The following is a 14,482-nucleotide window of genomic DNA, read 5'->3' on the forward strand; positions in this document are numbered from 1 at the left end:
CTGCAGTTACCGGTAATGCTGTGCGCTGCTAAAGGACCTATCTGGGTTTCTATGGATTGATATTTTTAGAGTGCTGTTAGTTAGCAATCTCTTGCAATAAACTGAGTTGAGGGTCTTTTCAAGTTGGGAATCAGCCTTGTGCTCTACAGCAAGACATTAGTCTTGCAGAAGCCTTTGTTTGAGCCACCACTTGGTTTCCTGCCCATGGAGCAAGCTCTTCTTTTGTTAAGGTAGAGTCCTGACTCACAGAGCAGCTCCTGCAGGTCTTTCTGTCCTCCGCGTTCCCACCTCTGATCACCGCTCCAGTTGTGTGGGAGATGCTGACATCCCACTAAGGCTCCGTGTTACTGGTGCCTGCTCCTCTGCTGGGGCTGCCACTGCTCTGGCTGTGTCTGCCCGCGCTGGCACTTCCCAGCAGCTTGGCTGTCCCTGTGAGAGATGTCACTGGGCAGACCTTCCCCGGGGGGTCACCATCCCCTCCGTATCCATCAGCTGATGTGGTCGTGTTTCCTCGCTGCTGTTCTTCCACCACTGTGTGGAGAAAAAAGGCAAACTGCTTGTGAAGCACAAGCTCAGGAGGAAAAAGAGCCAATTCCTGGGTACTAATTGCTGTTCTGGCTTTGCTGTTTCCTGCTGCAATCTGCTTCACCGCCAGCCACGGCCTCCTCTAATCATCTGGTGAGTACATGGAAAGTTCAGTACTTTGAAAATGCAGGTGCACTTCTGCCTACAAGACACAGCAAATAACCCACTCTGTAGTGGTCTGATCACTGAGATGGTGCAAACCTTCATCTGTCTTTGGGTTTTGCTGTTCTGGCTGAGAGGAAGCGTTACTGGGGGCTAAGGTTTGGGTGAGCAATGGCCCTGAACAGCGAATGTGTGTGCTGACACCTCTTGGTTCCTGTGCCTTTCCTTTCTAACACAAACAAGCCTCATGGCTTTCATCCACTGGCATAAAGGAGTTACTGCTGCCTCTCCGAGGGAAAGGGGCAGCTCTAACCAGACAAGGAGCTGGTGCCAGGGCTCATGGCCTCTACAGGAGGGATGGTGCCATCCCCCTTCCTCTGCACAGCTGCAGCGAGCTGTGGGTCTTGCCACATCACCTCCCATCCCTGGAGAGCGTCAGCTCCAACCTGAGACCCTGCACTGCCATCAGCTCTCTGGCAGAGACCCTGTGGTGTCAGACACCTCCCCGGGCACAAGACGTTGTGCCAAGTTTAAGAAAGGAGCCAGCGGCAGGTCAGCTCAGTCACTGTGCCGATCCCACTGCTGCTGGGCCAGACAACTCTCTCCTCCCTGAGTAGCAATAGCAGTTGCTGGTATTTGTGCTGTTTTGCATGTGGACAGTGCATGCTGCAGGGTCTAGGGGTGGCAAGACGGGGGGGACTCGAGCTTTAGGGTTAACCACGCGGCTCATTAACCTTGTCTCTTGGGCAGGGCTCTGCATTAGCGGGTCTGTGCACAAACTGTGTTCACAGCTCCTCTCCAAATGCTCACAGCTGATCTGGGGATTCGAGCACTGCCCAGAGTTTACCATCTGCCTGTGGAGGCTTTGGTAACAGGGACTCATGCTTTTAGGTGATGGTTTCAAGTCTTTTGCTAACCACGGTGTGCAGACAGCCCTTCCACAGAGCAGAGCCCGCCCTAAACGAGGGCAGCTTTTGTCGCATTCCTTTGCTGGACTTGCCTTTGGACAGCTGACTGCACCAAGCACTCAAGAATGTAATTTACCACAACTCCAGCTTTCACACTCCTTTCTTAGCAACTTCTCTCCCACCAGGACATTTTCACCTTCCCTGGGAAGCAGCATGCTTTCCTACAGGAACTTGTCATCCGTTTTCAGCCTTGAGGAACAGGTGGTGTTTCCAGAGCCCAGGCAGAAAAAAACTGCTCTGAAGGAAGTTCTCACAATAAGGAGGGGTTGGGGAATTAATTTGTTCATGATTAGTCATCAATGTCCAGCACTAGTATTTTAAAATAATTATTTTAGCCTTGTGCTACTATTTGTGCTCAAGTAAATGATGTGCCATCTTCTAAAGAGTTAAGGTTTTGCAACAGTGGTGTTAGTGCAGCTGAAACACCGACCAGTCACTCTGCTGGTCCCTGATTTACTCTGTGGTTGTAAAAGTTTAGCAGCCAGCATTTCCCTCAGCAGTCATAGAAGTAACCTGTCAAAACATTAATTTCAAATTTTGCAGTAGCTTAGAACATCTTCAGATCAGCAAGTTTATGTGTTGTTGGATCTTGTTAAACTTTTACTTTTTTGTTGGTTTTGGCTTTTCAGAAAATAAAGAATGTATCCACTTGTCATTGGCTTTTTTTTTTTTTTTTTTTTCCCTCTTATTTAAACTCTTCCTGTACTGAAGGTTTTCCCAGCAGTCTGCCTGCAGAGAGAAGCATGTGCAAGTGACGGGCCTCATCTTTTCCTGAAGTGTTTGAGAGGAAAGACATCATAGGTAGGACTTAGTACCTGCTATTACCAATAATAAAATTTTGAATTTTCACCTGAGGCAAGGAGGGTTGGAAACCCATCACCAGCCCCCTCTAAGGGCGGTTGCAACGCAGAGATGGGAATTGAAGCTGGGCCACTGCATCCAAGTGATGCTGGGCAGGACAGAGACAGCAGGCACGTGTTCTGCAGCAAAAGCAATGCTGGGTACAGCTTCTAATCCTCAGTGTGAAATCACCACTTGATAAAACACACTGGCAGCCTCAGTGCAGAAACAGCAGTGGAGGAAGATGCCCCTCAAGCCTGGCATCCCACTTAGAAGGTAACCCACATAGGGAAAATTTGGGCTTGCTTCCCAGAGGGCATAACCCATCACCTTTTACAGCCTGTAGTCTGGAGAGGTTCTGGGCATTTCTGAAACAACCTGCAGGTATCTGAAACAATTTGCACAAACAAGGACACGTGTAGAGATGGCTCCAGGCTTAGGAAGCTGCTGAGCAGACACATTCTACATGTCAGTTGCGGATTTACAGCCTCTTAATATACCTATTTTAATTACGAAAATTTTATGGATTGAGGATTCTTTTATCTTCTTGCAGGTGGTGGCCAAATTAGCGGAAAGCAAGACATATGATTCAGCTGCTGGGAAACACAGACTGGGTTAGACAGATTAAGTGCAGAGTATTTGGCCTAGATTCTGCCAGATGTAAATCCACTCAAACGACTACACAAATTGGACAGTCTGTGCCCTCCACTTTTACCTAATTTAATGCTTTACTAAAATTGAATAAATAAAAACATATTAAACACGTTCAGCAGAAGAACTGCTGTACTTTGAATGTATAAAATGCCTGTTATAACTAACCTACCCTTCACTGTAAAATGGTAAGATGTTTTTATATACCAAAACTAATCCAGGTCTTTTAAACAAACATTGACCAGCATCAGTGTGAAGGCAGCCTGTTTGTACCTGAATCTGCAGCAAAACACTGCATGCTACATTTCATCTCCACATGAAGAAAAAAGGCTGTTCTCTTTCCTTACTCTTTTTTTTTTAAAAAACCTTCTTTTTACATAATTACAGATTGTAAACGAGATCCCCTCGGATCCTGTGAATCATGCCATTTTGGCCAACAGCTGGGATTAAAATAATCTTTGGCACTTGAGCAGAAGGAAGGAAAGAACAAGCAGGACAAGGTCCATGCCCTCCTACCCCCCAAGTCTGACGCATGCAGCAACAGCTGTCCAGTTGTACATACCATTTATTACTTCTTCTGGAATGAACAAAAAATGGGCAGGAAAGTGAAGACTCGATACAAATTCTAATAAAGATTCAGGATTTCTCATTTTATTGCATTCGTTGTCTAACAACAATAATACTCATTGGCAAGAAATTTATTTACACTAACAAATCAACTTTAAACCACAAGGCTTTGTTGTTTGTATTTAAACTGTAAGAAAACAAAGGGCCACCATGATGTTTTGTTTTTATGTCTCTCAATAACTAAATATTAACCAAAGTTATTTTGGGGAAAACTCAACAATCTAGAGAAGTTCATACCAACCAAGCACAAGAGAACAAGCTCAGACATGGCACTACTGTGTCTTTCATGCAGATGATCAGACACCAAGATGTACAAACAAAAAATTCAGGATAACATGCACTTCATATACATTTGATCTCTTAAAAAAAAAAAAAAAAAAAAAGGAAAAAATCTGAAGCGCAATCACCTCTTCAATCATATAAAAAGAAACAAAGTAAGAAGCCAATTTTTACAGTGAGCACAGTGCATTTTAGTCTTTTAGCTGCCTGGTCTTCTAGCAATATGTCTAATGCTTGTCAGTGACCAGTGAGTTACCACTGCAACATGACTGGAAAATACGAAAGCAGTTGTTCAGACAGTAAATGTGCATGGGCAAGCATAGAGTCTGAAGAGGTTCACTGTGCACTCCCCACTTCCAAACGGCTGGTTACTCCTTATGACTGGTGCCCTGGGATTCTCTCCTTCCTCTGGACGCTTCTGCACCAGGGCCTGAACCCGCTTCCACTGGTGTCAGTTACAAAGCTCCCACTGAAAACCTGGCAGGAGGCTCAGGCTCCTGGGTTATGTGGGTTGGACCCAATCTCATGAGCTGTGAGCCCTCCTCACCTCTTCTTCCTTTGGAAGAAGAAACCTGCCCAACTCAGACCAGGTTTCACAAACCCAACGGCTTGTTCTTAACACAGTCCAAACTTTCCACAGAAGCAGGCAGCCCAAGGCACTAACACCAAGCCTTCCAGTTCTTACTGTTCACACATCTTTTAAACCATTACTTACTGCCTACAGCAAAAGTACCACAGTTAGTACTGCCAGTTCAGAAGAGAAAGCTCATTTTATAACGAGGGATTGGAGGACTCAGAGACATGATTAAAGTGTCACAACTTTGAAAAGCCAGTTCTACAGGTGGAAAAAATACTGTAAAATACATATGGGAGGTTAATGAAAGGGCTTGTGCAATCTGCAGACAACCCACACTGCACTGTGGTGAGTGGATAAGCCACCTCAGATGTCACTCACAGTTCTGCTCAAAAACAAGCTGCTGAAAGCGCTGTAACAGAAATCAGAGTTAGGGTTAAAAATATTAAAAAGGGTTTCCTTCCTAGAATACTGACACTCCAAGAAATCAATCCTACCAACCTCCCAGCCCAAAAATCCAAACCAAGGACAACCTGCAGAAACACCTGCAGAGGACCATTCTGTATGTGGTTTTAACAAAACTTTTAAATCTTCTGATCTGCAAAATACATAAAACCCCACAAGAAAAGAGTGAGCAAAGCCACAGGCACAGCCAGGGTTGATCATGCTGGTGAGACCAAAGGGTAGCACTTAGCTCCTCCCAGGCTCCTCTGCCTACAGCGCAGACCATGTGCCTACAGCACTGTAACACAGAGCTACCTGTGTGCTGACTGCTACTGCTGCAATGTCAATCTGTATGAATATCCACGTATGTATCTATGTATGTATACACACAAACCCATACTTATTCATTTAAAGAGGGAATCAAGTCACAAATCACTTAAACATGTCTAGAAAGACTAACTGATTTCATTATTTTCCATCACTAATTTAATAAAACTAAACCAAAACCATATAACTGCTCTATGCACTCTGCCCAACTCGACTGTTAAAGACTTAAAACTTAATTATGTGCTGGTTTTTTCAGTGTTTTGGACCATGACATAGGTTTCCTGAGGTTTTCAAGTGCTATTAAAAGGGTCCAGCCCCTCTGTCACTTAGTTTGATGAAAGTGCAGGGGACAAGGTCATACCTAAAAAGAGTAAGATCAGGTTTTACTTTTGCCTTGACAATAATTTCTCACTGTAAACACAGGGCTCAGAAATGAACAAAAACTTAATTCTTGCAAACTTCCCCTAAATTTCAGCAGTGGGAAACAGTGCAGATTGCGCTGCAGATGCTGTAAAGAACTACAGCTGAAACTGTGTAAACCTTTCCTTTTGATTTTCAGTGTTGTGTTGGTACCTGGAATGGTACTTCTTGACCATAACCCAACTAAATGATGATCCTCTTCCATCCTACTGTAGCACTGGATTCTGCACTATTGAAAAAAGTGGCATTTCTTTCTCTGACTTAAAAGTGGAACACAACTCATTATCAAAAATCATACAACATTGGCCACCTCTTACTTGCCAGTGTGTGATCCATGAGGTGAAGGTGGAAAAGCTCAGGAGGACAGGAGGCTTTGAGGGAAGTAGTGATGTATGAGGAACCATGATGCCCAGTGTAAAGCACCTCTGAATGTCACTAAGAGCTGAGGACTGGCAAGCTTCAGAGGAAAGCTGCTCAGTAATTCTAGTAAAAGCTCAATTCTTGTGGTATCCCTGCAGCAGACTCGAGTCTTGACACAACAGATGCCTTTGCAAAAAATTTTAAGAAGTTAAAAAACTGCAAAAGCATTTGTACAGATTGAGATACAAACATCACCTAACTCTGTCCAGCTTCTTATTACTGGCTTCTCTTCCACTGTGCAATTCTAACCTATGATCTAGAACAGGCTCTGCTTCCTGTGACCCCCACCAGGCCTGCTCAGAGCGGCGGGTGAAATGCAAACAGCAGCGGGCAACACTCGGTGCATTGCAATGAACAGGTTCAGCTCCTTCCTCACACCCTGGTCCTGATGTGCCCGGGCAGACTGAAACTGAATTGGGAGTTTTAACACAGAAGTTGCCTGGGTGCAGCACCCCACCACAGGACAAAATACAAGCTGGAAGTGAGTAATGTCAGTATGTCTGGCTGATTCGGACAGAGCAAGGAGCCACCACTCTCCACAATCCCAGTATAAACACTAGGTTTTTTAGGACTAAAGTAACCTGCAGTGCTGTGTTCTTTTATTTTTTATTTTGCAGAGTTCCATTTTTTGCTAACTCTCCTTTCTTCTCCCCTTCGGATGCTCCATCTATTCACAACCTGGCAGTACCGCAGCAACGAGCAGAGCTAGAGTTTACGGAACTGGTCTACCATCGTAAGCAGGGAGAAGTTAACTTCACCAGCCTGCTGTGGTCACCTATGTGTAAAGATGACACAGATGCATGGCTATAGGCATGGAAACACCACAGTGCCTGCATAGTGATTCAAAGGCAGTCCGGCTGGTCAGCATACTCAAAATTGCTTTAGCTCCACAAATAAATATGCAAAAGTAGGCGACAGTTACATTTGCAGGTGAGCCAAAAGAGAAAGTCCTTCCAGTCATTTAGCATGGGATATTTGTTTCTTCTTATTACATCAAAACCCCACATTAGTCTGACTTAGCATTGATTTACAGGAAGTTGAAGTTAAGAATGATGAGACATCCAGATCTTTTGTTTCATATATGTCATTACACAACACAAGGGGAAAAAATATAACACAACTGTAAAGGTTCTATAGAACATTCGCACAAGTTTCAAACTGTGCTTTACATCTGTTACTGACATTTCTGCACATCCCAACAATGAGTTACCATACTCAACAAAAGGAACCACATAAATCTCTTTCGTCACAGAAAGAAGAACAAAACTCTCGACATTGCTTGGTTTGCTTAGTTTTCATGTGTTGATCAAAATGCATTTTACAGTTTCATTTTAAATTTAAGCTGCTAGGTTATTTCCAGTTAGGTTTTTGTTGTTTTTTTTTTTTTATTCTGAGAATAACAAAATAACATTACCAGAAAGCAATTAAAAAACTCTGAATACTTAAAGGACTTAAGCTGAATTAGTTGTTCTGCTGAATAAGATTCTGATTTACAAAGAGATTAACTAGGCACTGTTCTAAGTAGCAAGAATGAAAAACTTAATGTATAATGCCAAGCAGTCTGCTCAGATTTCTAAGAAAACAAAAATCATAAAACAGGGACGTCACCTTAGACTACTATATACAACCACTTAAACATTACTACAATGTAAACATAATTTTAAAAGAAAATCATCATTGAATGCATTTATTAACATTGTATTTAAAATATTAAATTTCCAGTTTCTTCCAGGTAACTTCTCTTATTCAAATAAAAATTGATAACCTCCTAAAATAAGAGAATGCTAGTTTTATGAGGTTGTTAAACACTTGTAGGATTTTTCTCCTACAAAGAATGTTGAAAGATTCACTGCAATGTGGAATTCTCGTTAGCAGGTGTATTTTTTTCCCAGTGGTCTATCTCACTAAAAATATCACAAGCCTTTAGAAATATCAGGAAGTATCTTTTATGGTCATTTAATTTTTAGATCTGAATAAAATATACACCAGAAATTGGATTTGGAAGGAAAAATAAAGCTAGTGCTAAGTAGATCTGTTGTGCATTAGTTTTGAATGAACTGGGCTCTCTCAGTTTACAAATCATTTTACATGTCAAAGAAATTATTGGAATCAAAAGAAATTTACCTATAAACACTGCACCCCAACTGTTTCAAATCTGAGCTTCAGAGAACTTCACAGACACAAATTTGAATGCCATACAGTAAAGAGTAGAACAGAAACCAAGACAAATTAAAACAAACGTTTTCTTCAAAAGAATTTAACATTTGCATTTTTTTAGACTAGCAAATTTTAAGTTGAAGATTCTAACTTTGCATCAACATCTTAAACAATTTATGAGTTGACATGACTAGACAAAGACTGCAACTTCCAGGACGCATGAAACGGAAGTGACGTTTCTCAACTAGAAATGCTGCTATGTAGTTAGCTTTGACTAGAAAGGAGTAAGCTAGTACCTCTAGCTTCTCATTGTGGATTTTTGCCTGTTGTCTGTCCATTCTTTTGAAGAAATACTGAATATTTTCATACACTCTTAAGAGGCAGTAACACCATGCTGTGCGAGCCATACACTGCTTCTGTCATCGTCAAAACTACACAGCAGGCTTTGCCGATGGCCTCATATACCAGGAAAACAGAAATCTCTGAAAGATGTAATACAACCACTGCTAAGCCATCAAAACGTTCTATGCCCTATGCCCAAAAATTCAGGTTTTGGTGGGGATATTCTTTAAACACATCAGTCAAAACAGTCAACATATGGCAGTTTTGGACTTAGTAACCGTCACCTCCATGGCAGCCTTGATCTTAACAGCAACATACTGAATTTAATTTTAAGCAGAATCCCTCGTCTTCCTCTTCTTAAAGTGCACTTCTGTAAAAAATGAAAATCTTCAGCAGACTCAAGTTTGATAATAACTTCCAACAACAGCTTCGTAACAGCACAGCACAAAGCTTATTCTCCCGATGCCTTCTGGAGAATGAATCTGAAGTTGTGGTGTTTTTCTCGGAAAAAACCCCCCCAAAACCAAATAAGCCCAGTTTCTTGTTCAAAACACGTGAAAAAGAAAGCAGAGTGTGCTACAAGAAAGTTGCCTACACATTGGGAGCACAATTAAATTTATACAGATCTATACGCTGTGCTCTAGTTAGAAATTCATCCTTGCTCAGATATCCAAAGGATAAATGTTATCCTCAGATTTCCGTGTAAACCCACGTAATCATTTAAGGCTTTGCCTCCTTCCTGGATTAACTATTGTACAGTTAACAGAAAGAGTTTCACCTCCTGTCTTTTACCCAGGGGGAATATTGACTCTCCTGTCTTTATCTCCAGTGTATAATAAGACGTCACTGAATAGTTGTGTTTCCAGAGCAGTGTTGCTTCAAGGTACTGACGCAAGATGAAACTTACTCCAGTAGACGGAACTGAGTATCCAAACACCGTAAAGAAGCTGAACTTCCAGTTAGAAAGTTAAGTCAACCCTTATCAGACAGAGTACAACTCCTTTTACCCAGCTGAAGAAATGTTCACCAATCATTTTGACTGTCCATCCTATTCAGAAGAGGTGAAGCACTGGACCATGCTCCTCAGCATCATGCTGGTTACTCAAGTGACCAAACATACAGAGCTCAATAGAGAAGAGTAGTTTGGAAGGAAACACCACCACACAAATATGAAATCTGTTAGCTGTCAACAACAACAAAACAAACTGAGGGGCTGGGGTTGTTTCACATGGCAACAGCAACGAGCGTGAACTGGATATGCAGGAAAATAAAACTACACAATATAACTCTTCCTAGTCATTCTATGTATAGCCCCATTTCTCCGTACACACTCTTGTGTCATGAATACAAGAAAGCTGAAGGGGCACCAGAGTGGATATGAGCTTCTCTTCCCTTGAAGTGCCTCCACTTTCCAGCAGCACTTCTGCTTATCACTGCTCATTAGTGCCCTCTGTTGCATCTGATGAAGATTTGTCTGTTTTCTTCGATTTCCTCTGCAGTTGCTCTTGTTCCTTCTTCCTAAGCTTTTCCCTTTGCTTTTCCATTTTCTCTTGAGCTTTGCGAGCTTTCTCCAAGGATGTTTTCATTTCCTTTAGCTTTTTTTTAATGATTGCTCTGTCCTGGGAAGATGTCATACCAAGAGCCTGAGGTGGGAAAAACAAAATTTAAAACAGAAAAAAAATTTCATACGGTTTAATCTATCACATTTTTTTTCATATTCTAGTAGTAACTTTTCTTAGGTAGAAGACTATAACAACAACAACAAGCAAATCTGAGACGGACTCAGATACATTACTGATGTGTAAGTAATACACTTCTGTACTACTTTCCATGCCTTCTACTTCTAGAATATTAAAGAATTAGATCTCATTGCCACCACCAAAGTTGATTTCATTGATCAAATGAGGCAAATAAAGACTAAACTATTTGCCTGAAGCCATCTAAGTCTACACAGAACAAGAATTCCCAATTCTCACTGCTATGCCTTAGTCAAAAGTTCATTTGTCCTCTTCTAAAACCCCCAGAGTTAGTGAAACGTTAGGAAAAAAAATTCAGAAAGGGAACACCAAACTTTGACTTTCAGATATACTGAGCCTCCTTCCTATAATTATTCTTGACAAACGTAGATTCATATTTTCACTACAAGAAACAATATGCATAGTTTATACATCAAAACTGTATTTAGTTCTAACAAAGCACAACTGGTATCAGCTTATGCCTCCAGTATCCCAGTAAACTATTTTTCAGTTGCTACTTCTGATATATTTCTATTTACTATTTTCTCTGAATCACTCTTTAGCAAATGAGAGCTGGATAAGAAATATGTGCATGCTAATACCATTTACACATGCTGCTATATGATTTATGCATGCAAATATGGGTACATTATACACACTCAAGAATCTTCACAGAGCAAATACTCTCTACTTCTGAAGATTTTGAATCCAATGTGTACGGGAATTGCTCACAGTGTTGATGTGGCTTTATAGTCTCCGTTTATTATAGTCTTTATACTCTGTGTTTATACTGTAGTAGTATATAGTAGCAATATACAACCCCCCACACAGGGATTCACTGCTTTCTGGCTGAATTCTTACTTCATTTAAGATTACCTAAAGTGATAATAAATACTACAGTTAGTCTTGAAGTCCAGTCAGTCAATTACCTTGAGCTTACTCCCATCCAGCTGAAGGAGATGCTCCCCATTAATATTTTGGGCAGTGAATTCAGAAACATACTGTTCAAGGTTCAGGCTCATTAACCAGTGGGAAACCTGCTGCACGCTCCACTCCTGAACAGCACGACTCTGACACTGACTGTGCTTAGGAGACTGTCCATCGTCAAGGATCTGTGACAAAAACATGCTGCATTATTATTAAAAGGGTAACATGGTTGAGTAACAACATTTTTCTACACAAACCACCAGCACCAGTGCAGAGCTATCTGTACTATCTTTAAACTACCATAGTAACAATTTCACACTGCTATATTACATCTGTATCTAACCAGGTATCTAAGAATTGGTATAAGGTACCCAAAACGTCTTCAGAAGAAAAAGGAACTGGCATTCCTTTTAACCCAAACAGGGACTGAAATGGCCAGGTGACACAATTCAAAACAGGTACAGTCCCATTCCCTCACAAGATTTTTATCCTTCAAATTAGAACGTTTCTAAAGCTGACAGAGAGTAGGTTTAGAATAGATATTAGGAAGAAGTTCTTCACTGTGAGGGTGGTCAGACACTGGAACAGGTTGCCCAGAGAAGTTGTGGATGCCCCCTCCCTGGAAGTGTTTAAGGCCAGGCTGGATGAGGCTTTGAGCAACCTGGTCTAGTGGAAGGTGTCTCTGCTGATGGCAGGGGGGTTGGAACTAGATGATCTTGAAGGTCCCTTCCAACCCAAACCATTCTATGATTCTAAAGGATGCAATGAATTCTGCATTCCACCCCTGGGCTCACTCATGGATCTTTATGATGTGTTTAAGCTATAAACCAAGAAATTCAAGGGAAAAAGTCCTCCGAAAAACACTCTAAAGTTCAAAGTGATGCTCCTGGGCTCACTCATGGATCTTTATGATGTGCTTAAGCTATAAACCAAGAAATTCAGGGGAAAAAGTCCTCCAAAAAACACTCTAAAGTTCAAAGTGATGACATCAAACAGCCAGTGAGACTGATACTATCTACAGGAGACTATGAGATGACACAGAGGAGCAGGAAGGCACACACAGCGATCCCACAGCCCTGGCCCTGCTCTCATCACGTTGTGCTGCTGCTGTGGAGAGTACACACACAGCACAGGGGAGGCAGGTGGGGCGTCTGCTACTGGGGGCAGCCCCATGTCCTCTCTCTGCCACTTACTTCCACCCAGGGGTATGCCAGTGGGGCCTGAAACAAAAGCTACTCTGTCCCAGCTGTGGTCAGCAAAGCAGCTGCTACAGGCTGCAGCAGCTGTCTGCTGTTAGAGCAGCTTTTATACTGGGTTGGATGATGCTGGGAGCACTCTCAGCTTCTGGCTGTCCAGTTCTCAGGGCTGGGGAAAAGACAGATTAAGCACTATCTTTTCCTTCTCCTGTGCCAGCAGAAGCTCAGTGCAGCTGATGCTTGGCCTGGCGGATTTACTCTGACAGTGACCCTCCTCCCCCTTCCAGCATACCGCAAAAACTGCAATTTGCTATGGTCTTGAAAACTGTTAGCAGAAAAGAGAGGGGAACTCAAGATAAGGAGAGAGGAGCCAGTGACATCTGCATGTTCTGCTCGAGCAGAGGGGTTTGCCAGACAACACCATAAAACAAGAAATGTGAATCTGCAAATGAGACGATACATTGCCACGCGATGGTCACATGATTCACCACAACAGCACACTAGTATCTCACCTCATCATCAATCATATCCAGGCTCTGAGTGAGGGAGCAACAAAGAAATGGGAAAGAAAAGCATTATAGAAACAAAATACAGAACATGTAACAGCATGTAAAAGTTCAGGCAAGGGTGGCACTAAGATTTGCAAACAGGTATGGCTACTCAAAACCAAAGAGATTTCTTTTAAAAAAAATATTTCCAGAAGCAGAGAGGTTATGTTGAAAGCTCAGCACATAACATGATTTGGCAGCTAAACCTGAGACTGTGTCAATGAAATCACCTTGCAATTCCTGGTCTTGACACCCTAGAACCAGTGGGAACCTTCCTGATGACTCCAACAGCAAGAGCAAAAGCTCCTTAATTAGAGAACAACCTGCAAGAACTGGGTTCCCTCTCCACTCTTTCATTTCCTGCATCTCCTTCAAATAACCATGTCAGATCTGCCAGAGAAGCCTGAGAGAAGGAATGCTTGCAGCAATATGCTATGAAGGGTTGAAGAGCAATGCTGGCTTGTGGAGGTTTCCACTGCAGCTCTTGCTGAACATGCTGCCTGATTTGGAGGCTGCAATCTGGCACACAGCAGAGGATGGAGAAAATAAATTCATTTTTATAAATGTGCTCAAGCTTGGTATTTAGAAGTGATAAAATAGAGAGCTGAACAAGCAAAATGAAAGCATTTTCACCCTGGAGGTGTTTAAGGCCAGGCTGGATGAGGCTTTGAGCAACCTGATCTAGTGGAAGGTGTCCTGGCTCATGGCAGGGGGGTTGGAACTAGATGATCTTTAAGGTCCCTTCCAACCCAAACCATTCTATGATTCTATGATTTTTAAGCTTTTAATTCAATTCCACTGGCAACAAGGCGTTGTCACGGTAAAATACATAAGGGGAATGAAACACGTGAAGAGAATGGAATGCATTATCAAGATAGTATTAATACTAAATAAATAATAAATTACAGTTTTCAGTAATTCATAGAATATACAGACCTGTATGCAGTCTCCTGTGATTCTTGTAAATTTTTGCCCTTTATTACCTGCAATAAGTAACCTCTAAAGAATGGTTGGGTTTGCAGACTTGCATTTTGCCAAATGGAGTTGCACGGAACAGCTGTCATTCTTTCAACCCATGCAAAGCATGCAGGCAGTAATACAACAAACCTAACTATCATGAAAAAAAAAAAAGACATAGATACTTCAAGTTCCTCCTCTCCAGAAAAAAACCCTGGCTCAAACCTCACATGAAAAATGTGAAGTTCTTATGGAACGTTTTTAAAAGAACAAAGGCATAGGTTTCCTGAGTCCACAGCACATGTTGTCAGCTACTATCAAATTGAGCAACTTCACTGACAACTGAGTTACAAAACTAGTATCTTAAGAAAAGTATTTTCAA

The 14,482-nt window shown here is 41.9% G+C and overlaps 1 protein-coding gene across 1 annotated transcript in view; it reads right to left on the reverse strand.

The window, feature by feature from the left end:
• Positions 1 to 9,042: 9,042 nt before the first annotated feature.
• The window catches only part of PPP1R9A (protein phosphatase 1 regulatory subunit 9A), a 58,238-nt gene continuing 52,798 nt past the window's right edge, over positions 9,043 to 14,482 (reverse strand). Inside the window, exons 15-17 of the mRNA XM_029085288.1 lie at positions 13,108 to 13,131; positions 11,402 to 11,584; positions 9,043 to 10,379 (exon numbers count right to left, since the gene is read on the reverse strand). Of these exons, the coding sequence (XP_028941121.1) occupies positions 10,167 to 10,379; positions 11,402 to 11,584; positions 13,108 to 13,131 (420 nt within the window). The 3' untranslated portion in view covers positions 9,043 to 10,166. The remainder of the gene's footprint in view (positions 10,380 to 11,401; positions 11,585 to 13,107; positions 13,132 to 14,482) is intronic.

This window comes from Antrostomus carolinensis, unplaced genomic scaffold, assembly GCF_000700745.2.
Source record: "Antrostomus carolinensis isolate BGI_N321 unplaced genomic scaffold, ASM70074v2 scaffold9626, whole genome shotgun sequence".
In the NCBI taxonomy this organism is placed as follows: domain Eukaryota; kingdom Metazoa; phylum Chordata; class Aves; order Caprimulgiformes; family Caprimulgidae; genus Antrostomus; species Antrostomus carolinensis.